The 26,506-nt window shown below is 39.0% G+C and overlaps 1 protein-coding gene across 1 annotated transcript in view; it reads right to left on the reverse strand.

Moving 5' to 3' along the window:
• Positions 1–14,228, reverse strand: part of HIBADH (3-hydroxyisobutyrate dehydrogenase) — an 86,442-nt gene extending 72,214 nt beyond the window's left edge. Inside the window, exons 1-3 of the mRNA XM_041411549.1 lie at positions 14,115–14,228; positions 5,720–5,880; positions 1,333–1,442 (exon numbers count right to left, since the gene is read on the reverse strand). Coding sequence (XP_041267483.1) covers positions 1,333–1,442; positions 5,720–5,880; positions 14,115–14,178 — 335 coding nt within the window. The 5' untranslated portion in view covers positions 14,179–14,228. The remainder of the gene's footprint in view (positions 1–1,332; positions 1,443–5,719; positions 5,881–14,114) is intronic.
• Positions 14,229–26,506: the final 12,278 nt, after the last annotated feature.

Below are 26,506 nucleotides of genomic sequence, written 5' to 3' on the forward strand. Positions count from 1 at the left end.
CAACCTTTAAACACTTCACATTACTGAGGTTTTCTTCTGTAAAGCTTTAAAAGCTTCAGAAAATTATGAAAATCAAACCAATCAGTAAGGACCAGCTCACTCAGAGCCACAATTATTCACTACTGCCAAATTACACTTCTCTTAACACAGAGGCTGAGAAACTGCAGCAGCAGAGACTGCTTTCCACATGCTCTGTTTCCTGCTGGATTTCCCACTTCTATGTACTCAAGAGATTTACTGGCTGTACTGTATCAGTATGTACTGCCAATAGTTCTTCAAACCACTGCCATCACGGGTGCAGTTCTCCCACAACTGTTTCCTGAGCTTTGTGGGGCTGATCCTATTACCCACCTTCCCTGAAGGGTCTAAGCTATAAATACTTAGATCTCGCTCCTACCTTACGAGGAATTAAACTACAGACAATAAGGGAAAGAATCAACTATTATATAACAAGTACAACAGAAATCCCCCCTTCCACTTCCATTTCCTTATCACTGCATCCTAATATTGTACAATCAATACTTTAAAAGGTAATAATTTCATAATTTTTGATAATAATTTTTGATCATAATTTTTTTTATAATCTACTGTACTTTTGTCTTCGGTATGTTTTTTTTCCCTTTACCTTATTTACTTGGATAGCTCTTAAGAGTCTACACGATCCTCAGAGGTATCCAGTAGCCTCAGTCAACCTGCCAGGAGCAGTGCATATGTAGCTACAACAGATTTTTAAACTATACATATTTTTTGATTTGGCAAGTTCAAAAACTCAGAGCATTAGAATTCTGCAGACTATGGATATAAGGCTCAGTGGAAATCCCTCCACAAAAGTTAAAAAACACCGTTTCACATTAAACAAAATGATTAAGTATTTTTTTCTGTAACAAACAGATAATAAGAGTAGAAATCAAGAAAGTTTTTTCAGCTATTCTATGTTAATACACTTTAACAACATAAGACACATTTAATTTATAGGATTTCAAGTTAAAGAAAAGAGTATTGAACAAATAATTGTTGCCAGCAAATATTCTAGCTGTACGTGAGCATGATACATGATGGCAAAAGAACCATGCAACTGAAAAGGCAGATAATAGCTAAGTTGCCTGAAATGCACAAAAATTATAATTCTACTGAAAATAAAATAAAGACTTTAGCCAAAAGCCATTCAAAAGCGGCACTGTATGAGAGAACTTATATAATTAGAAATATCAATAGTGACAGAACAGAGAACATTGAATTAAGTGCCCTGGAGGCACAGGAAGAGTTACAACAGCAATCATCAGACAAACCCTGAGTACGAGTGGAAATTCTCCAAACTACAAAAAGTCTTACTTTAGAATTCCATTTGCTCCTGTGTAAACTTCTTTTGCATGGGGACTAGAAGGCAGCATGGTAATAATTCTGTCTGCTCTTTCTGCTACGTCTGCTGGGGATTCCGTTACCTTTTAAAGAAAAAAAAACAAAAACAATATAAGCTTACACACTTCTGAAAAAGAAATGTTTGATGAGTTTGGTTTTAGTATGCACTGGTCACAACTAAGCTAGGTAAAAAATTAAAATACAAGAAAAACTGCTCTCCTAACGAAAATACTGGTTATTTGGATCCAGCAACAGAAAAATAAAAAAAAATGAAAAGGATCTCCTGTCATGGAAGTTCCTCCACAACATCTGCTAAAGGCAATATGCTTTCATCCCATCAACTCATTCAAGTACCTGAAATTCACTACAAACCCTGCATCTGTAGAAAATATTGTTCTACAATGTTTCTAAGGAGGGGCAACATGAATGGCTTACAAAAATACCACTTTTTTCCTTGTCTTATATACGGCATTAAAAGAGACGAAGACTGAGGAAAAAAGAAAACATTACTCGATGCACCTCTGAGCCTCACCTTAAAATAAATCAAATAAACTAACTGATGTTTCTCAAAATATTACAACTGGCATTCTTAAAATGGAAAATTATCAGCTCAAGCATCCTTCATGAAAAAGATCTGAACAATTTTCAAAATATATTATTAGGCATTAGTTGTTAAAGAATCATACCTAACTTGAAAGGTATATTACCATTCTGAAGTCACTTTCAGAGGCAGGCACTATAGTATTTAAGATACATACACAACAAACGAAATATTGACAGCTAAGTTGTGAGTTTCACTTGGAAGGCATCTACCAGTAAGATTTCTGCCCAGATCTGGTCTGAATTAATTAATGTTTTTTAAATTGCGCTGTTAACACATTCATAGCCCAGGGACAATAGCAACAAACATACAGCTTATTCTTTTATTTTTAGCCCAGAAGGATCAAATCTAATTTCAATCCTTTGTAATTAATGCTGAATTACACCTTGAAGAACTTCTGGGATACAGCATAAGAAACTTCTCAATTTTTATTTGACTTCTGAACAAAAGAAGGGAAGACTGTATATAGTGACTGAACAACGCTCTTGGGGGAAAAAACACTAAGAAACTGGCATGGATGGGACTGAGAAACATGAGATTTTGTTTTGAAAGAATAAGTTAATATTGCACAAAACACCTGGCATACCAGTTACAAAAGGAAACTGGCTCTAGTGTAAAGAACAAAAGTTAGCAGGAATAAATGAGGCAATTATAACCAGCAAACCTTCTATATCTGATTTTATGACTTGCCTTCCAGGAGATGAGAGAACCTATCTCTTTAAAAACAATTTCTGAGTATCTCTGGTTTGGTTCAGTCTCAAGGTGTATTATTAGATGTGGAGAGAAGAAATGTGAAATTGGTACCTGAATCTATATACAGTCTTCTTATTTTAAACTATGATCTCCAGTATTTTTACATGTTTGCAGGGTATCAGCTGAATATTCAGTGGCCCATTTGCATTTTTCAACCAGAAGCTGAAAAATATACTACATTGGGCACACAACTGAAACAGTACATCAGCCTCAAATTTCTACTTGGCTACATAGATAGAAGACAGCTGGGTTTTGATTACAGTTTTAAATAATTCTTAAGCAGAAAACAGGTACAAAGAAGACACAGTATAGTGGTCATCTAAACAGAAATTAATTTTTTCCATCCACATCTTTCAAAATAGTAAGATGCCTTTTACATGAAGAAAATTAGATTAAAAATGTATACAGATTGGGACAGTACTTCTACAACCATACAAAGGAAAAACTTTCTGCCACCTTGAAGTAAGCAGCAAAACAAAGTGGGAATTAAAAGTGGAATGGATACCTTTGGCCTTTTGGTACTGTTAACAAATATGAATAATAATGCCTGAAAAAATATACCTACCTGGTTCATTAAGCAGTTTATAAAACCTGTATTTTATTTGGAACCTTCTGTCTCAGAAACAAAGCTGAATGATTTGAAGACTATTACAAAACATTAAGCATTCAAAATCATTAAGAATATGTGCATAACTTTAAAAAACAGACCAAACACTAATTGTTGATTACCAACATAGACTATACTAGCTCAGAGTAGCAGCCCACCAAGGCCTGTACATGTTCTGATACTTGTTTAGTTCAAGCAAACTTTTGCAGCATGCAACTGGATAGGAGACTTTTCTGCATACTGCTAGTTGTTGGTACTGTCCTTCAATACATGCATCTGCTTGTATTTGTTCCAAACTGCTTCCCTATTTTGTTTTACTTATATTTACTGTGAGTCAATTAATTATTGTTGGCCTGAAATGGCATTCTTACAGTACACTAAAGAAAGCTCTATTTTTATGATGCTTTATGCATCAGGTGACTCCAGTAACATTCTCAATGTTCTAAATCTGTGATTGGATTTAGATACAAAGACCTGTAAACTGAAGTGTGACACACAGTCACTCCACTGTGTGAGCCTTCCAACGTTCTCTGAATTTCAGCCCAGGGAGTTCCATATGCTCATGCTCAGCCAGATTTCCTCTTACTATTCACATTTAGCAGGTGGGTGGCCACTTTCTGACATGCACCACATCCCAGTTGTTTACTTCAGTGGCTAAAGAAAGCGGAGTCGCAGAGTGTGCAGATTTATGGTCAAGCATCCCGCATCTGCCATTTACCTTGGTAGCAGCACTGCCTTAAACAATGGACATTTGACTAAGCTGACTGTCTCTTGGGGTCATTTCACCCCTGTAACACTCCTGACGGTTTTACCCTTACAGCCAGACCAAAGAGAAAGCAGCCCTTAGAGCCCAATGTTCCTTCTACAGCAGTTTCTACAAGGCCCCGTGGACCCACAAGTTTTCAACTCCTGAAAAAAGTGTTGGAGTAGGATTTACACCTATAGATCAAGAAGAGGAAGTTATGTTCACATATTTTCTTTCAGTGTGTCTTATTTGTATTTAAGCCTAGCCATGTATTCTCTCAGTGTTTTATGATCTTAAAACATACCCTGGACTTTATTTTTAAAGGCATTACAGTTCACCTTTATTATTGTATGTTATGTCTTGCAGTGAATGCCAAGGATTCTATTATAAAGGCAAAAAGCTATCAACATGGACAGCCACAGAAAAGAGATCCCACTGCAGAACACGAATTAAAAATACAACCAACAGTTCAAAACAGTCTCTTCCATTTGCCCAGTCTTACTCAAGACACGTCTGGTTAGTGCCTGAGGGTCTTGGCTGCTTTAACAAAATATGAACAGGAGCTAGGAAGAAAGGTGAAAAGCTTGCTTTCCCACTTAAGGCCAAGATTCTGTAATTATTCAAGGGGAGCTGCAATTAATTACTAACAGGTGTGTGGTATCATTTTATCTTTTAGGACTCTTGATGTTACCTCATTATTTAAAACAGCTGCAATTAGTTTCAACAGTTTAGATTTTCAAGGCACACAGTTCCTCTATCAAGACCTACCTACAATCTCCTTGCCACTGCTGCAAAATTCCCTTCTATCCTCTACATTGTTACATGAGAGGTTTATTTTTGCACTGCACTCCTTTTTTTCTGTTTTAAGCACGTATCCATCTGCCCACAACTGTCTAAATTGTGACAGCTTTGAAGTATGTCAAAACCATTCAAATGTGTTACAGACACATAGAAATGACACAACCATCTGAGAGAATGGGGTTCTGAAGGTATTAACAGATTAAGAAAAGTAATAGGACTGGCTGGAACAGGGCCAAGATTTTGCAGGGTATATTGCAGGAAGGTAAAGCTCCCTAATACAATCAATTTCCTTCCCTCCTATTTCCTTTTCATTCCTTCCTCTTCTCTCAGCATATCCTTCCTCACCTCCAAGAGAATAAGCACTTAAATAATTAGATTTTTTCCCCTGCCCCTGAGGACTACACCTTGAAGCAGCAGGAAAGCTCATATGTCCCTGTAACCCTTACAGCTATGCCAGCAGGAATTTTTAACTAGGGTCATTTAACCTGGAAAGGTCAAAGCAGGAACCAGATGAAAAGCAGCCCACTGGCCATCTAGACCAGAGAAGGAAGCAGGAGAAAGCAGGAGGTGACAGAACAGGCCATCAAACTACTCTCATAAAAAGTGGAGGAAAAAAGAGACAGCTAGAGGAGTCTGACAAGGTAGCAATTCTGGCTAACAGCAGGAAAATTACTTGGCATAGAATCATACCTTTGCTCTAACTGAAACCTCACAAATTCAGATTGTATTAATTGTGCTGTTTCAGTTCTGACTGTGATCTTAACCAAGAAAAAACCCAGATTATTTAGTTGCATTGCATGCAGGAACCATTCAACACACACAGTTGCTGAAATAAAGAAGTTTATTACTATACCTGAGCACCCAAGTCTTGGAATTCTTTGCAAGCTTCTGGGAAGACATCATACACAATAACTGGATATCCATGTTTTACCAGGTTTTTTGCCATTGGATTTCCCATGTTACCCAGCCCAACGAATCCAACTGGGGTTTTGGAAGCCATAGTCCTAGAACACACTGATTTCAAAACAATAAACATCAATACATTTGTACTTTAGACTAATGTATAACAATGACATACTAAAAGCAACCATGTAATCTGTTTTCAATTATTTTAACAGCCTTATCCTTAAAAACAGTGCAAATGTGGATCCTATTTTACATAATTTAAACTTTAAATCTTTAAATTATAGCACACACTGGGACACAAATACCATCCCACAACGATTTTTCTATATATCAAAGATCATTATTGTAATTAGGAAAATGTGGGCGTTTCAAAAAATACAGTACTTAAAGCTAAGATCTGATAAGAGCTCAAATGTATACTAAAAATATGCAGGATTGTCTGTATTTTATTATGTGCCTAAATTCTAAACTGGATATGTGAAGACCAATTTTATATATATTTTACAGACTCTTTATTTGCAACTTTGCTTGCAGCCCTAGGATGTAGCACGTGCTCTCTATAAATGGACAGAGGCTGCCACTTTACTTCATGCAGCCTCTCACAGATTGTTCTGATCCTGCAATCAGATACAAGTCCAAAGGTGAAAATCTCCATAGCAAGTCATGGCAAATCCTTTAAACCATGCAATCACAGTTTAAATACTGAAAATTGGAATAAAATACAGTATTAAAAAATTGTGAAGTCTTTACAGGAATAACCTCTGTATTCTATTTATCATACTACCAAGACAGAACTATAAAGCCTAACCTACAAGCTGTGGAAAAAACTACAATTTCAGTCAGTTACCTTTTCCCAGAACTTAGTGAGCATCAAATTCCGGATAGGAGCAGCACTGCAGGCATTCATCTACTGCAATCACTATCTCATCACTCTAAACACTCCAAATCCAAAGGCAACACAATTTGACAATGACTAGATTTCTTTGCCAATTACATAAAATACTTTCTCCTTTACAACAAAGGAAAAAGTTATGCAGAATAAACACTAAAGTATGTGTCAACTAAGCAGACAGAAACAAAGCTAACTACAGAAATACTCTAGCTCTAAAGTGCACATACAGAAAATGTGCCTAAGCTGGATCGAGACTCTAAGAGGTCTCAATGCTTAGCAAAGAATCCTCTCTAGGCCAATAACACTTGATTAATCATTTTAAAGTCTTTCTGACTTTAAGCTCCTTCTTAGCCAGCAATGGTCATGTTCTTTCAACTGCAGCACTGTATTGGAAGTGCCACATTTAATAAATCAGGTTTGTTGAGAGAACTTTGGTCTGAGACAGTTTCCACAGATGCCTGCAGCAATTACATAGCTAGAGAAGTAGCAAAATTTAAATCTGCGCTGGGAAAATGCTTAGTGAAAACTGAGATAAGTCAGGAAAAGAGCCCATTGCTTTTTTAAGAAGTGCTACATGTCAAAACCAGGGAACAAATGAACAAAGAGCCCAAACCAGAATCATCAGCCATAACAATCGTCTTAGAGTCTTCTTCTCATTGTTTCTATGAGTCAGTCTTCCCCAGTCCCTCATTTGCACTAATCTAAAATTGCTCCTTTAGTTAGTCCAAAGCTTCCCACTTCCTGAGGAGCTTCAAGCCCTGGTTTTAAGCATCTTTCTTTCTCTAGCCCTTAATACCAGTAGATCTTATTTACCTTGACTTCAGTAAAGCTTTCAGAACAGCCTCCTCTCTTATCCCAGCAGCCAAATGAAGAAAGCATGGACTGGATGGGACTGCAAAACTGACTGAAGGAAGAAATACTGTCTGGAGTGCTGGGCTCAAATAACAGTGACCAGTAGTTCAAAGACTAGCAACAGTCTAGTTACACATGATGTTCCTCGTGGGTCAATACTGAAGCTGTTTAAAAGTTTCATCAAAAACTGATGATTAAAGCTAAGCACCCTCAGCAACATCATGTGTGACACCAAACTGGGGAGACTGTCTGAAAAATGGCAGGGCAAGGCTGCTATTCAGAAGGACTCGAGAAACAGGCCTTAAGCAGTTCAACAAAGACAAATTTATGCCCTGTACTTGGGTCAGGGGATGTCATTACAGGCTGCTGACTGGCTAGACAGCCGGCAGCTCTGCAGAACCTATGGATTCCCATCAACTGGAAGCTGAGCAGGAGTCAGTAGTGCATCCTTCAGGAAAAAGGTTAATGACATTCTACACTGCATTAGCAAGAGTAGATGCAGAAGGTAAAAAAACCCAGTTATTCTTCTATACAGCAAATACACAAAAGATGTGATGAAACTATGGATGATCCAGCAAACATCAAGTAATAAATATGACCAAGGAGCAGGAGAACACGGCCTCTGAGCAGAGGCTAAGAGAACTGTCTTTGCTGAGCTTGGGAGAAGCAAAGGTTGTGGTCTTCTACTACCTACGGAGTGGGAGGAAAGAAGAGTTACAGAGAAAATGAAGCTGAACTCTTCACAGATGTGCACTCCAATGGGACATGGGGCAATGGCCAAAAGCTGCAGTAAAGAAAAATTCTGGCTTGAAATAAGAAGAGCATCCCTGATGTGGAAAAAAGGTTCTGCACTGTAACAGGCAATGCAGAGAAGCTATGGAAGCTCCATCCTACTGGCAACCTTTGAACACCATGAGCAACCTAAGGTAGCTTTAAATATTTAAGGCTTTTGGAAGCCTTGCTTCCAAATCTCAGTTTTCTTTGTTTCTGTAAATTCCAAGTAATTTTATCAGAAGAAAAATTCTGACTACCATACTAGGATCATTCTTGTAGATTCCTCACTTTTATCCTGATCTCTTCTTTTCTCGCACTATCTCATGGACATCTAACCATCACTTCAAACTCAGCATCTTTAGAAAATTTTCTTGAAACCTTTTCTGCTATCAGTGCTGACACCAGCAGTGATGCCTGTCACTCATAACAGCCTAAAAGACCCATCCATGATCTGCTTGAATCTCACTGATTCATCCATCACATCTGAGATCTCAGCTGCTTCAGAACCTGGTCACCTGCCCCAACAGGCATAATTTTGCCTTGATCTCCACGCTGGGAATTGAGAAGGACATTTTGTCCATGCTACTTTCACTCTTTCTCTGCAACCTGCCTGCTTTTTCTCCACCATGTTACATAAGACTGCTTTGCTTTGATTACTTTTCATGACTGTCATCACAGCTTAATATTAAGACTTCAGCTGGTAATTAGACTGCAGTGACGTGCCTATTACCAACATGCACTCACATTGTGCCTCTGAGGCAGCTCTTCACAAGGTAAATATCCATGAAATGAACACATTCTTCTACTATAAGGACTCCCTTAAAAATTCTCATTTTGCAGTATCACCAAAAAAGCATGGCAAAAGTTAGGCTGTGATACAAGACAACTTGCTGACCGGTACTATTAAGTTTTGTGTCACTGTATTCTATTATTTCTCCTTTTGTCTGTCTCTTTTGATTTTTTTTTTTTTGGTCTCAGTTCATGAATCAGAGACCACTTTCTGTTATGTGCTAAAACATATTCAAATCCATGGGAATTGGGACTGTTAGATAAATAGTTCAAATCCTGAGTCAGTTTCTGACTTTATTTTGGTTTAACTTTTCACAGCCCAGCATTATATAAGACACTTCAAAATGAAATAATTTGATTAACAGTTTTGAAAAATCTTCAGACCTCCAGGTACTCCAAAATAGGAAAACTGGTTTAGAAGACTGATTAAATTAGTTCACAGACCTAACAGAGATTATTTCAATTAAATTTGAACTGACCACATTTAGATGCATGGCATATTTTAAATGACTACTTAAGACAGTGGGGATTTGCCAAAAAAAGGATGCTTTAAAAGACAAGAACGTTCATGTTTTCCCATTAGATGAACCTCCACAGGTGATTTCACAGAATGTGATGTCCAGCTCACATATGTTGTCACTTTTTAGCATCTGATATGTAGCACAAACTCAGTTTTGAAATAACTCTGTAAGTCAAACATCTAAGGACTGATATTCTGCAAACCCACATCATGTATGCTAACTAATCCCATCAATTGTATAAGCATTTGCTGAAACTGTTCCTGTGGTATTGAGCCCATTTTACTTTGACCATAAAATCCACAGCAACCTGCTGCAATCACATGGCTGGAAAAATGCCCAGTCCACACTTAACTTCTAAGAGAGGGCAGAACATCAGAAGAGGAGCAACAAAATCTACTTTTAAAATAATCACTGATACCATGTGCAACTAATTCTCCTTCCCTGGGAACAGAACCAGCAATACAGATCAATCTGTAAATCAAGCTAATTGTGAGCAAAACCAGCTACAGCTATACCGACTCCAAATAAATTGGGCTTTTCCCAGAAGATTCTTCATTATTCTCTTCAGGGAATATGTGCTTGCAGATCTCATGCCTATGAAAACTCAATTGATGAGGAGAACCAATTATGACACTCTCACCAAATTTGAGGCTTATGGTCAATACAGATAAAATACAGATTTTTTTTTTATTTGAAAAGTCAGCCTACAATAGAAAAACTTTACCTAATGTGCAGTTTCACAATAATTTTACTTTATAAAACAATCAGCAAGATCTTGTTTATGAACCTCTTGAATGTCTCTTCTTGAACAAAATGCAACTGTTAGACCAGTAACTTCAGAAACACACAGATTGCAATCCAGTCTTCAGAATACCTAGCCTGTCAATGACCTAAAGCTTGTCTTTTCAAGCTTTATATAAAGACACTGAAAGCAGTTTTCTTTTTAACCTGAATGATGACAAGTTTAGATCATTTCAGATGTATACATTTTATTTTACACTATCTCCCAAAGTAACAAGTCTTACAGTTTCAAGAACAAATTCTAGCTCCAGTGCTGCCCCGATTTCATTGCAAATACTTGACTGCACAAACACTATAATATGCAGAATTGAGGACATCTCTTTGTAATCAAACAAAAAGGGACTAATAGTAGGGTAGAACCACAGACAGCAGATCTGGAAAAAATCCAATGTGCTTGCACTCTAACTGGCCAAGAACAAGACTGAGAAACAAGTAACTCCCAAAATATAGTTTCAACTATATTAATTCTTGGCTTTATAAAATTTATTTTGAACCCCATTCACCAAAGGCCACAAGGGTGAGAGTCCACACAGCCCCATCCCATAAGAGCTTCCTAATCAGAGCGGTTGCAGTTCATATTAATATCCCGATCTCTCTGGATTGGTGAATATTAATGATCTTGATCTCTCTGGATCCTCTTTTCCAATATGTGAGATTTAACACGATCATGGGAAGATGCTCAGAGTAAGCTTAGCTACTGAAGTTGCTGGTTTTGCTTGGGGCTTTATGAGAAAATACACATGAAGTCACTGACAAAGAGAAACATGATGACAATTCAATATGAGCCACTAAATGAAAGATTTTCCCACTGACTTAGCATCTGAAATTCTGGTACAAGCATAACAGAAGACATCATCCCTTTTCTCTTTCCTACTTTGAAAGAAAATATCAGTGTAAGCTTCTGTGTTTTGTGGACTTCGGCATGTAATTTATAAAACCCCTACTGAAACCAGATCCTGGGAGGGAACTAGATGAAGAAATAGAGAAGTTAGAGAGGCCAGCTGCACATAGGTGGAATCCTTCTGCTCCTAGAAGTTTTGCCAATTTAAATTGTCCCATGGTCACTGACTTTTAAAGGTTGTGCAATGATTTGGAGAAGAGCACTCTGCCAAAACAATAATTTAAGAAGAATACAATATAGTAAATTTGGCCAGCCTTACATTAAAAAATATCCCACTTGCTTTTTCTTGCCTCTGTAAAGGTCTACTGATCAAAACCAGAGATGCTATCTTGTAACACTCAGAGTCTTCTTATATATAATATTTCTTATCTGTACCTATACCTCATTAAATGTCTGCTAATACATTACAGAGAAAACCATATAGTAAGTACTTTTGATCTAAAAAGAATATCAAGTGTACACTTGATTCCTTTAACTAAGTACTGTGCTGGACTTCTGAGAAGCAGATCTTTTGTCATAATCCTTGCTTAGTAATCAAAGCTTCGCTGCACCAGAGCATAGAGTCATTCAACAGCTCAAGCAGAGCTCCTGCATTACAAAAAAACTGTTAAACCAGCAAAACTACTATTTAATTACTAAGTGAATGTATCTCCTCCACTCCAACAAAACTACTTGTAAGGACATTTTTGTTCTCTAGCATGGTACTGTCTTCTTTGATGAACAGCTCCCTCAGCTGATGAATGGACATTCACCAGAAAATCTTCTTTTCTCAGTCACCATAATTCATTAACCTCCTCTTCCCTCTCCTCCAGAAGTCCCCAGGAGGGATTTCTCCATATCCATCAAAAAATATTTTTAAGTAAGGTCATATAAACCATGTCTATGAAGCACCTTTGTCAGTGCCTGGCAGCTGCAGAACACAAGACTACATAGTCTCTGTCCAGCTGAATAATACACACACATACACATCCAAGAAACTCCTCCAACATCTGCCCTCAGCTCTTTATTTTCCTCCTAGACAATTTAACAATGTCTAGTATAAACATACAGAAAAAACAAACCATCATGGTCTGCACCAGCTGCAAAGAGCAACTGACCAAGTAACCAAGGAGCATTCAGTAAGAGAAGGAAGACAGTCCACTTGCTAACCGAGCTGTGGTGTTGGACAGCTCTCAGAGCTGGCACAACTCCTTCACCAGGATGGCATTTCACTCAGGACAGATGATGAAATCACTACTCAAAACCCAACTGTCAGACTAAAGAAAAGAATGGCAAACTTAGTAAACGCATTAGAGATGGGGAAGCCATATAACTAAGCAACAGAGCTTAGCAGTTAAGAAGGTTTAATGCTTAGACCTTCATCCCATAAACATTTCTCAGAGTCAAGAGTACCTTCAGCACAGTCACTACCGACTAAGTCAGAGCTTAAATGCTAAGGGTGAAATTCTGTTCCATGGAAGTTTCTAGGGAGAGTCACAATTTCTCCTTAGACTTAGTTACAGTTTTTTGCTCAAGTATTCACATAAAGACAAACTGTATTTTTCAACTTTAAGGACCAGTGTTGGTTTACTTTTCATACCTATGCTCACCACCAAGAAACAGGATCCCCACCATCTGCCCTACATTAAACAAGATCATTTGGAAATTGACCATGACAATGGATTTCAAAGCTCTTACAGAATACCTGACAGTTACCATGCACAGAAAGTTCATTGCTATTGCTTTCAATTGTGGTATCACAAAAGGTACTAAACACATTAACTTTACTAGCATGAGACCAACATGCCTTCTGCACCTGAGCTATTACTTATCACAACATCAGAACCACAGTTACCAAAAAAAAAAAAGCATTAGTGGAAAAGAGACAGAGGAGCAAAGAGCACCGCAAGATAACATCAAAATTGTCAAACGTTTTTCATTAATCAGTTTGAGTGAGGTTTAAAGGGGAGTTACAAAGTTTTTAAAGTTACCTACTTAAAAGAAATTTTGTAATTCGTGAAACACTTCCTTAAGTGTCAAGATTTTAGAACCATATACCATTTAAAAGAATCTATTTCTTCTACTTTGCTAGTTAAAAACCTTCACCTATGTGTTGGGAGCCTAACCACAGACAAGACCAACAGACTGCAATCAAAATGACACTGACAAGACTACTGAAGGTTTATTTTTAACCATTTACTTCAGCAATTAAATTACTTAGGAATAGCTGTGTGATTTTTCAGGACTCTGGAAGGGGAACATGTATAGGTCCAATTCTACAAATACATTGTTCCTTTGCTTGCACCGACAGGACACCTGCAGTGCTTGCTCCTTCCACCGCCCAGGGACCAACAACAGGTGACCACCAGTGCCTGCAGAGCCGACACAGGAGGAAGTGCCGCTGGATCTACCTTCGGTTTAAAGAAAATAATCGGATGCAGTGACCGACAGAGCCGAGCAGCCCAAACCTAGGTAAGAGGTACCACAGACATGTCACTGCTGCCACAAGAGGCTTTTGTGGGCTCTGATGATTTCCAGGCACGCTATTTTAAGCAAATGAGTGAAAACGTTTATTAAGCCAAGCCGCTCCGAAGCTGCGGTGGAGCCCTGAATAAGGCAGCAGCGGTAGCGCGCCCTGCCAGCCGTGACCGCCCGGGGGGCCCGTCACCGGGGATGCCGCACAGCGAGGCGGCTCCGGAGCTGCACCGGGCTCGGAGGGCCCGCGGCCGCCAAGGGCAGCGCGGCAGCTGCGCGCCCCGGGAGAGGCCCGGCCTTTCCCCGCCCGGCCGGCAGAGCGGGGCCACTGGCGCGGAGGGAAGGGGTAGCTCCTTACCCATCACCCGCCGGTGCCAGCGCCACCAGCCCGCAGGTCCCCTGCGCACCACCGCTGCGGCCATGCTGCGCCCCCGTGCCGAGTGACCTCCGGCCCGCCGCCGCCCGCCGCCACCGCCCGCGCGCCGCGAGCGGCAGCCGCCGCAGCCAACCACGGACGACGCTCGGCGGGGCACAGCCAATGGGAGTGCGCAGCGTCCCCCCTGCGGGCGGCTGGCCCCGCCCACCGCCCCGTGACGGATGGGGCCGGATTGCGGGGCGGGACGGGGGCCGGGCCGGCGCTGGAGCACTTCATTGGGGCGGTGGGACACTGTATCCCGCTGCCCGCGGCTCCCGGGGAGGCGTTTCTTTCCAGCTCTGCTTGCCTGTGCCTGCCCGCTGCCGATTCGTCTACTTGCTTAGCTGCCGGGGGAGGAGGCTTGGCTGAAGCGGCAGAGGAGCGGAGCGCCGGCGTTTTGGCGGAGACACCTTGTGTTGCGAGACGGGGCCCTCGGGGCGATGGAAAAAGCCGCCTTGCACTGTTTTGCTGAGTCAGGTGGCAAATTGAGAGTTGGCGCTTATTGAGGGTTGGAATTAGATGATCTTCAGGGTCCCCTTCCAACCAAACCATTCTGTGATTCTATGACTGGCTTCGTCGTTGCGTATCCCAGATAGGAGCCAAGCGCCCCCCAAAGCCACCGTGGGGGGAAAGTACAACGAGAGGTTCCCGGGTCGAGATAAGGGATGAGGAGAGAGCACTCACCAGTAACTGTCTTGGGCAAAACAAGCTCAACTTGGGGAAATTAATTTAATTTGTTATCAATGGCATTAAAGTAGGATAATGAGAAAGAAAAACAAAGTCTTAAAACATTTCGTCCCCACCCTTTCTTTCCTCCCAGGCTCAACTTCACTCCCGATTTTTCTACCTCCTCCTCCCTCAGAGGTTTGGGGAACAGAGTGTGCAATCGCTTCATCCCACGTTGTCTCTGCCGCTTCTGCCTCCTCCGGGGTAGAATTCTTCACACTCTTCCCCTGCTGCAGAGTGGGCTTCCTCCCATGGGAGACGTTCCTCCCTGGTCTTCTGCAGGATGAGGCCTTCCCCTGGGCTGCAGATCTTCACAAACTGCTCCAGTGTAGGATCCCATCCATGAGGTGCAGTCCCTCGGGAACAGACTATTCCAGCATGGGTCTCCCTGTGGGGTCACAGATCCTGCCAGCACAGGCTTCCGGGTGGATGTGCCTAGAGGCCTTTGGGAAGTGTACTCTGGGCGCATCCACCCGCTCCAGCGTGGGGTTCTCCATGAGTTGCAGGTGGATCTCTTCTCCACTGTGGACCTCTATGGGCTACATGGGGACAGCTTGTCCCACCAGGGTCACTATGGGCTGCAGGGGCATCTATTCACAGAAGCCAGCCCTGTAGCACCCACCCACTGCCAAAATTTTGCCAGGCAAACCCAGTACAATCGCGCCCAGAGCGCATTTCCCAAACGCCTAACACAGGGTTTATCAACATTAATAAAACCTGGAGACCCTGCTGGCAACTCTGGGAGAGCTTCAGGAAGCACATCAAGCTCTGAGGGAGGGCAGGCTGGAGGCAGGCGAATGCTGCCTTCTCAGAGCAAAGCTTCAGCTCCAGTCCTGCAATGGCCACGTTCATTTCTTTGGAAGAAAGTAGTTAATTTCTTTTCCTGACAGAAAAGCTTGCCTTGCTTTGTTGTGCCAGGATGCTGGGTACTCCCTCAGTCATTAGGTTACTCTTGTTAGGTCAGAGCTTTTTTTGTAGCTGTTATGTAGTATCATTTACAGATTCTGGGAGTGTAGTCATGAGGCACAGATCTCGGGTCTCACCACAATGTGTCTTCACTCAGTTATATGCAATAGGCTAAATATATATATGAATAGGCTAAATATATATGAGCTCAGCTCTCCTATCATAATATATTTTTACACTTACCTGTATAAAGCAATACAGTTAAATATAGTTAAATCAATCTAGCTCAACATAAAGGAATTTTGTGGGCATTGAAGGCGGCTGTGGTTATATAGTAGCTTTACTGTGACATGTGAGAGGGCTACCACTCACTAGGCTGATCTCATACCTTCACCCAGTTGCTTCTTTCTCTTATTGCCTCTCATTGCCTCTCAGCTGAGCACTGAGGCAGAATATGATGTGAGAAAAAAAGAAAAATCTCTGTATTAAAGCAATGGAAAGAGACACAAACACAGAATCTCTTCCACTTGATAACACTTTGCAAAACACTGGAAGCTCCACAGACTCAATTATACTAATATTTTTGTAAGTTGACTCATCTCTTTCACGGGCCATTTGAAGGCTGCCAAGTGAATAAAGCTGCTGAGCTACTCTTCTCCTCAGTGAGGAAGAGGTTGACTACCATCTTGTATTTGATTTTATTTTTTGGTGATGAGAAGAGGTGTGACTCCTCATTGAGCAGCTGTATTGGCAGAAATTTGTACTGAGATATGGTCCAAATAAGCTCTTTGGAAGTCTTTGAAACCTGATTTTTTGCATGTAATCACATAGTACTTAGAAAACATGGGGTTCTTTTGCATTTTTGCATTCCAGCCTGCTTCTTCACCACCTTACGCTTTCAGAGTCATTGCCCCTTTATCAATTTGGTCTAGACTCCTGTCAAGTCTGAACTGAGTTAGAAAAGTGATTTCAGTTGGGTTTTTTTTTTTTTTTTGGGGGGGCGTCAGGAGGGAGGGGAGTTAAATGTAGAGCAATGTGCAAAGAGTCAAGTGCTGTACTCATTGTGGTCCTTGAATTCTGATTTTTAACTCTTATTACAAGATGCAGCTTTACCTCTATAGTTGCATCTTTCTCTACACCTTTCTCATGTCTAAGGTGGTTTTGTTTGTGTAGGTATAAGTAATGCATTCTTTGTTTCAAAGGTATATGAGGAGAATAAACTTAGTACCAACATAATAAAAATACACTATAATTCCTCCCCCAAAAAAGTGTGAGAAAGTGGAAAAAGGATAGTCCTATTCATAAAAAATATAGTAGACTTAGCCTTATATTGCTCTGCCAACACACTTGTGTATAAAGGCTTGTTACAGACATCACCACTATAATACTATAGCTTGTACATTGCTTTTGTACAGAATGTACTTTTTAAGACAGATAAAATTCCTTGAGATTAGATTAAATGGAATCTCTGCTTACATTATGAACACTGATGAACTGATATTAGTAGTTTAGTACCACTAAGGTAGCCAGTATGAGAAGGAGCCACTTGCAGCACCAGATGGTGCAGGACAACCATACTGCAGAGCATTTTCAGAAGGGAGAAAATGAAATTAATAGAGATTTAGTGTTTTTTAGTTTCTCCAAAATGCCCTCTAGAGATGTTTGAACTTTTAGTAGGCAGGTAGTACAGTAAGTTCCTTCTGTTTAAAGTAACTTTGCCTTTGTAGAAGTTTATCTCACTAAGTCTTGCTAGTTAATTTTGGTTTGTATGTTTATTTCTTTGCCTACCTACTCACAATTTTCCCATACAAAGTGAAGGAAAAAAGCTTTGTTAACTTAAGGACATATTTACTTTAAGTAAATGGCCAGGAAAACTTTTACTTAAACCCCAGGACATAAATGCTGATATTTTTTAAACAAAACAGCATGGTCTCCTTACTCACACCTAGTAGTGGGTTTCATAAAGATTGGTATGTGATGACTTCTGAAATTAACTAGTTAAAATGCAAATAAACTGTTATTTGTATAGCTTGGTGCTACAAATTGTTATTTTTTTCCTTGTGTTAAGAATGGAGATATATAACTCATTTGAGTGCATACAACCTGTACTTTTTAAACCAAAGTGTTTTCAAGTAATGTAAGTCAAGTATAAAATTGTCTAACAAAAAGAAATTCACTGGATACTTTTAACTTCCAGAACAGCTTTCCAGAAATCAGTGATTACACTGCAAACATGCCACAAAGGCAAACTCTTAACAACTGTGCCTTTGCCAGTGGTAGAAAGATTGCCAATGTTTAATTGGCCTTAAAGTTTTATTTCATCAATGGCGTATTGTATCTTAAAAGCAGTAATGCCAACCTTGTGGCTGAAGCATGAAATGGGATCTCAAAATATCATGCTGATTGTGGTTGGAACTATTTTCTGAAGGAGAACTTCCTAGTCTACTTGTTGCTTTAGCACAGATAGAGTTTGGTTTGTACAACCTTTAAGTCATGTTTTACTGTCTGCTCAACAAATGCTTGCAGTGGCACACTCAGTCTTCATTCTGGGTGGACTGAATGGACGAGGCTTAAATCAGCTCCTAAACTACTGGATATTGGTAATGTAAAACCAAATTATTACTCATGGGAAGACTAATGAGATTCCCAGTTTTAGACCATCAAAAAAATGTGTATATTTACTTATATAGTACTCAAATAATGCTCAGTGACATAGTAAATCTAGATCTTTGTGTTTAAGTGACTGAGATGCATTTTCTCACCCTGTAAGAAGTATGTGTATACCTTAGGTGTAGATCATGATTTGTGGTATTGGAACATGGATATTAAAACATAAGAACTTGTTAGAGCATTTGTAATACAGAAAGCAGCTACTATTCTACATTAACAGGCAGGTAGTTTTCTAAGTGTTGGTGCATGATGCCCACTTTACAGGATATGTAAAGAAATGTAAACAAACATGTAAATAAACAGAAAAAATGTAAAGAAGGTTACTCATTTCATTCTTAGTGTTGAAAATATGGCCATGTTATTTTTCTTTAAAGGTCTCAATATAAAAGGACAAAACAAAGAATTAAACCCCCAATTCTAAGAACACAGAACATTTATAGAATTTTTTGTCGATTTTAATTTTCTTACATTTAAGATTCTTTTTTTCCATTAATAATAAGGTATAATAATAAGGAACCTCTGAAAGCAAAGGGAAATTATACACTGTGGCAAAATATGCTAAGGGTATCTAGATTCACTTCAGAGCCTGCCCCTGATTTTAACTTCATTGGCATGAAATAACCACATTTGCTCAGAGGTTTGGGTTCGGGGTTTTTTTGTTTTGGTTTTTTGGTTTTGGTTTGGTTTGGTTTGGTTTGGTTTTGGTGTGAGTTTTTTTGGGGGGTTTGGTTTGGCATTTTTTTGTTTTCCATTATTTTTGGGAGATAGCCTTTTCAGGACATCAAGTTTTATAGTCTGGGCTGATAACTAAATTTCCACTGAATTTAGCAAGAGTTACAAGCATAGAATGCTTGTAAAATGGGACCCTCATTGCAGGGTGATATTTAAATTCAGCATTAACACTACGTAGTGTAGCCAAAAGAAACTATAGTGGATGCAACAGTACATTTGAAACTTGAATCAAAATGATTTGGTAGCCAAACCTACAGTGTTCCATTCCTCCTTCTAACCTTTTCATCTTGTAATTGTTGCATTTATTTGTTTGCATCAGAGAGCTGTTATAATATTTGAAAATGCAATCAAAACACAGTGTAGCTGCTCAGGAAGGCCTGAACTTCAAATAGTTGGAGCTGGGAAAGCATTCCAGAGAAATATCCCAAAGTATTTCCTCTCTGACTGGTCATTTCTAGAGACAGACTACTAGGCTAGAGGGACCTTGAGTCCAACATAACATAACATTCTTCACATTTGTAAATATTTGAGTTGGGATTCTCAGGGCAGCATTCATTTCTTAGCTGTGCACATTTTGCTAGATAATGAACTGGAATGCATAAGCAGCAAGGCAAGTGGTTATTTTTGTCTAGAGGAAAAAAGCTCTTGTGTAATTGGACCTGCTTTATTTCTTGCTGAATCATATTACATATCCTGGGGTACTATGCATTTTAGTAATCAACCTTGAGCTAAATATGTGCAAAGTTTGGAATGTTGCATATACCTAAGGGAACACTAATTCCAGGCTTCTGTGGGAATGCAGTGCCCTGGGGGAACATAGACGTTTTGTTTTGGTATGAAGATGTAGTGTCTGTTCTGTCAGAAGCATTTGTACTGTAGCTTGGAAAGCAGCTGCATCTCACTGGGACACCAGGCAAATGTTAGAATGGACAGGCTACCACAGGGTAGCGATACAAACTTATTTGTACTGATTGATACCAAGGTCAGTTAAACACAACAGTTTTTGTCCTCTTCTTAGCTGTGATAAATCCCATTAGGATGTTTAGGCTAGACTGTACTGACTGAGTTTCCTGGAGAGCTGGCTGAAAAGATTCAAGTACCCATTTCCTAGAACTCAATTGTCCCATTCAAATTCTCACACAAGGAGGATGTAATAGAGACACTTTATCTAGCTGAATTTCACAGAACATAGTGTGGATTTTCCGAAGTCCCTGAAAAGATTTCACTCAAAGAACTAGTCTTTTTAAACATTTTGCTAAATGGAATGTGTTGCAGTTCTGATTATGAGCAACTTCAACCATTACTGTCTTTTACAAATAAGTAGGATGTTTTATGTGGGTGACTGCATATATGTTGTACCATGAATAGACACAAGAAACTGACAGAAGAACTGGAGAACTGACACAAAAAATTTAAAGTGTAAATTACCAGTAGAGCATCCCATAGCAATTTCAGATTGATTTCGTTTTTGTGTTTTAACTGAAAGATATGTTTAGCATTTCTAATGGATTTAGAATCTAGCAGTGTTTATTAAATACCTTATTTTACAAGCATCTTTCACACGACAGAAATGCAAGAGGATGATGACTTTGGTTCAGATTTAGATGAGCAGATTCTGTAAAAGCAGCTGAAGAATGAAACAAAATCCAGAAGAAGTATTGCTATGTATGATAAATATTTGGTATCAGTCATGGTGATTTTAGTTTTACTTCTACCTGCAATGCACTACATGTAGAACATACTGATCTGTTTGGGAATTGCACAAAACAGTCACTCAATGCCCTTCTGCCAGTTACTGGGTACTGATGTAGCAAAAGAAAGTGAACACAGCAGGGCAACTGGGAAAAGCAACATGGAAAAGCTACACGGTATGTTGATCTCAAACCTAAGGAGTCTGAGTAAGGATTAGGTAATTGTTTCCCAGGAAAAGATGCATGCTTATAAAACACAGAAAAAATAGGTTTTTTCCATCCAACATATGTGTATCAGCTAAAAGCATCAACCTCACATTAGTCTGATAAAATCCTGTACTGACCTCCTTATGATACAGAAAGAAGAAGCCTGGCACTAACTCAGTCCTTGGGTCTTCCTACACCAAAGTGTAGGAAACCACCACTGCTTGAGAAAGATTGTCTTTATATGGCATGCTCCTGAGCAAAGTCTTGACTTCACCCAGTGGGAGGTTTGTTTATTATTAATTTTGGTTTACATTTCTGTTATATATTAATGCATTTCCCTACTGAATTTAAAAAAATAATGTGATTTTTGTTGTCTTAAGAGCTACCAACACTAATAAGAAATTAATTTACTCTGGACACCTTGATTATAACTAAGTATAATTGAAATGCAAATTTGGTCTGTTGTGCCTGCCTTTTGATAGCTGATAAATTCTAGGAAAAGATGCACAAGAAAAAACATCATGACAACCTTCCAAAATCCAGAGCTGTTGATATAGGAGACCCAGTTTTCTGAGTCAGATTTTTTTCATTATTATAATTTCTGTCAAATTGACATAGCATGCCTACTCATGTACACAAACCAATGCTTTGATCTACAAATAGGATGGAATAAGAAATATTTTCCATTACTGATTTGTTTGAAAGAAAAGTACTTTTTGAATGTTTTTTCCCCCTAGTAACACATTAACTCCACTAAACATGAAATCAAACTTCTATTTGTTACTATTAAAAAATGAAAATAAATGTACCACTATCACTAGACTAATATAATCCTATTATCATCTTATTAGATAAACAGTGACAATGTTGTATTTCTAATAGTCTCTAGAGATACAATAAATTTAGTAGGGGAATGTCAGCTTGGTCCAAGACAGATTAAATGTAGAGAACTGGAGTACAGTTCCCAGTAAACAAACACTTTGAGGTCAGGAGGTCGTACTTGCTCAGCTGTTCTTCATAAGCCCTATTGGAAATAACTTTCATACCATCACCGAATATATTCCATGCTACCTAATAATACTGAAGGCCGAGTACAGTTGTGATATAAATGATTTCTAAATGAAATAGTGAGTGTGAAATGATCAAAAAGCAATATGTAAATGGAAAATCAGGGTGATGTTAGACATGCAATGGGTGCAACTCGTAAGATTTTTTGGCTCTTTTGCGGGAGAAAATCCATCCCATTTGAAAGCTTTGCAAACTCCCACTGACAAACGAGTTGATTTGGCCCCAGCAGACCTGTGATTAATGTGACAAAAACTAAGACTAACTGTATTTTAATTTAGAAAACAACTAGGAAGAATTTTCAATTAATTCTCCCTTGCAGTTGACTAATTGCAGCAGAATGGGGAACACAAGTCAACAAAGGTCTGGGAAGGAGAGAGAGAAGTACAGAATGAATTTGCTTTTTGGCATCTCTTCTATCAGGCAGAAAAAAGCCTGGATTCCGGGAATGCTAAAATAAAGATATCAATGTGTGGATTATGATGGGTGAAGTTCTCAAATCTGGTAAGATAACAGTGTTTTTCAGACTCATACATCTGTCACCCAATTTTATGGAAAAGCAGCACTACTTAGAGGCTGTATAAGTAACAGATACTGTTGACAAGTTCAGTCAGGTCTCAGTGGTAGCATCTAAGCAGGCAGCTTCATAAAGCCCTAAAAAGTTTCCTTCAGCACAGACACTGTATATTCAAAATATGCAGATATGTAGACCAAATGTTGCCCACTGACATATCCTAGCAAAGATAATGGAAATAAACACTGTAAAAACAGATTTTTACCATGGTGTTTGTGTACAAAACACTTATTACAGGGCCAACAGATCTTTTGCCATGTAGTGAACTAAAGCCATATGTCATGGCTGTAACCTTACTGTGGTTTCAAAAGAGTTGTTACCCATATTAATAATGTAAATTTTATTTTGATTGAAAGTTTCCAGTTCCAAGACCCAACAACATGCAACCACACTTTGGACAAAAAAGTATGCTAACTTGCCTACATTATAATGTAAAATATTTATTAGCAAAAGGGAGAGCCATTTAATAAATATGTTTCTTTTTGTAGAAAATTCAAGAGTGTTCTGCCTTTTAAAAATATTTTTATACAAGGAAATCAATTTGTGAAATAAGAAAATGTATGAGAGTTGAGTGATTAGAATATATTTGCATTTCTGAATCGTGCTGATCAAATAACACCAGAAAGGTGACGTTACTTTCTGTATGTAAATTTGCATAGCAAATCCAACATATTCTTCTCTGTACAATCTTAATAGACACTATAGAATAATAAATCACTGGGGGGTGCATTAAAGGCAAATTTTCATTTTAGACTGTGTTTCTTAGTAATTGATTTGTATGTAATGTATGTGGCAATATAGTGATTTTTTTCCCCACAGAATTTAAGAACTCATAATGTAAGAATTTCAGAACTCAAGCAGTAGAAGGTGAGACTTGAGATTTGTTGACAGAGTAGTTTTCTGTACAAATAGCTACACAAGAGCTTTGGACCCATCTCCAAGCTGAATGAGGGGCTGTGGGGAAAGCATCAGGAGTCGGTCTCTGTGCTGAGACCCAGGCCAGGCTCAGCCTCTCACAAGTGCACTGCATGACCCAACAGCCCTTTTCCTTGGCGCCAAGTCAAGGCTGACAAAAATTCCTGCACTGCTCAGGTGGTACCGGCCTCGACAGGGAACTGTGAAGCTGCACCAAGCCCCCCAGTTTGAGCACAGCTGCTCAGGGAACCAAGGAGCAAGAAAAACCAGTACAATGCTGGAGACACAACTGCCTGAGCCAGGCTAGAGGAGCCAGAGACAGCATTAGTATGAGGACATCTTTAGATCCTTTCAGAAAAACATAATCCATTATGAGAAAATAGGAAAGCCGCCAAGCTTCATGCAGATACGGTATACTCTGTGCTCTGTCAGTGGTGGCAGCCAGTGCTGGAGGGGGACACAGGAGGGGATGCAAGAAGCATGCTGTAGGCTGCTCTGGAAAGCGCCTTCCTACTTCCAGTCCCTCAGGTTTAAGTGCTGTGCTCCGAGGTACAAGAACTTTTAAATTCTCATTGCTTGTTTGTTTCCTGCCACATGCAGTTTTCCTGCCTCTGAAAACAAAATGTTGGTCATTTGGGAGCTTCCTATTACTTTCGGATAGAAAAGATAAAAGGCTGAGAGAAACAGTAAATCTACTAAAGCGTACCAAACAAAGGTATTTACCTGTTCTATATCTGCTAAGATTTCAGTGACACCTACTCAGTGGTCATTTACATGCCGTGCTGTGTATGCCAGTAAGAGCTATGCTGGAGGGAAAAAACCCCCTTGCAAACATCATAAATAAGAAATGAAACACTCCCCCAGACCTGGGTCTCCAGTGCACATATATTAATTACACACCAGAGGGTAAAGCCTCAGTATGTGCAAGCATTTAATTCATTATTTGCATTTATTAAAAACATTCCTTTTCACTTTAACAATAAAGTAACCTAACAGTGAAGTAACAGCAATTCAAATGCAGTCATTTACAGACGTGTGGTTTCTTGTGCCCATTGTACAGTGCAGTGCTGCCAAGTCTCACACCTTAGAAGTAAGCTCCTGCTCTCTCCTCTGTCACACACATACATGCACACACATACACAATTTACATGTCTGCTCTCACCTATACTCTTTTGGGAAAACCCACAATTTTCATCAATCTCACTCTACAGATTTAAAAATCCTGGCAGCTTTTGAATAGCTTTTCTTCATCAGCTGCAATTAAGTGTTGGAAAAGAAGTCCAAAATACACAAAGAGAAACTTTCTCCTTAATAGGAAATGTTAGCAATAGTATGGGATTTCTAGTATGTTCCAAAGTTTAGCCGCACCATCTTAGAGGAAGGCCAAGACTGCATGCCCTGTGATTAGGTTCCCTTAAATGCTGGGCAATTTAGTGTTGTCAGCCATAACATGAAACATTATTTATAACTATTTAACTATTTTAAGAGTATAGTTAATAGCTTTCTGTAACATGATCTTAAAGAAGTTGATTAAGTGTGCTTTACAACATGACCAGAAAGAGCTTCCGATTAGTGACATCAATATATATATTTTACATCTCACATGGCCCATACTTTTAAAACTTGGAAGTGTTGAAATAGGAGTCAAACCAAAATGAAATCAAATCATTAGAACTGAAGCATTTCCTTACCACACTTCATCAATATCATCATGTCATGCCAATAGATTGAATATCCACAACATCAAGTACCTGTCTCTGGTAATAAAACCTAGAAATATGTTTTTTCTGTCACTCACGCAAAACAAAGATGGGCCTCAGAGTGGAGGAATTCAGGGATGGTTCAAGAACTCATCATAGGTTTGGTTCAGACTACAGTAATACAGAAAGTAAATAAATGAAAGAAAAAAGTGTCAGGCTCTGGATTGAATAGAAGTTCACATATACCAAATGTTAAACAGATGTGACAGGGATCCATGTTTAATTATAAGGCTCTAAATTGCTGGAGTTCACAGGTTGAAGAAGATAGTGTAGTCATAAAAACAATGTTTTGCAAATACTCAAGACTTTGTTCCCTGGGAATCTGTAATTGCTCCCTATTTGCTTTGGCAATTCCGATTAACTGCATGTTTTTATTCCTCATTATTACAGTTTTTATTCCTTAATCATCTCATGCCTGAGGAGGGACTAGTCTCATTCTGGTAAAGTCTCAGTAGAATTACAAAGCAGGTAAATTTTTGAATCCCAAACCAAATTTCAAACTTCTTTGGAATCTAGTAATGTTCAAATCCAGTTACTGAATTCACACACACTTTTTACTTGATTTAGTATTTCTGTCGCAACCACAATTGTAATTTGCCACAATTGTATATTTGTCCTCATATTTATGTACTTCAGAAATAAAGACCCCTAAAAAAGAGTCCTGCCAGCTTTTTATTTTCAAATCAATACCCTGGTAAAATGTGTTTGACATATATTTCTTGGGGACTGTGCATAGAGACAGAAAAAGAGAGAGAATAGGGATTTTTTTCAGCCTGCAGAAGAGAAGGCCTCAGGGCCTATTGATGTCTAGAACCAGTTAAGCAGAGGGTGTAGAAAAGATGGACCAGAATTCTCTGGACAGCCCTTCCAACAAACATGGTTTTGATTATTAAAAAAAAAAAATTATATATATATATATAGTACCATTAAAAAATACTTGACATTCCTAGTTTCTTTTTCTTTTAAATATGCATAAATACTGGCTAAACATTGATACTACGTGTTTAAAGTACATTCTGGTACACATGAAAACCGTACCATTTGTGGTAAAGTACTGGCTTGAAGAAAACGGGTTTCCTGTTACTGAAA

The sequence above is a fragment of the Onychostruthus taczanowskii genome, unplaced genomic scaffold, assembly GCF_017590055.1.
Source record: "Onychostruthus taczanowskii isolate IOZ18803 unplaced genomic scaffold, ASM1759005v1 scaffold36, whole genome shotgun sequence".
NCBI classification, from domain to species: Eukaryota; Metazoa; Chordata; class Aves; order Passeriformes; family Passeridae; genus Onychostruthus; species Onychostruthus taczanowskii.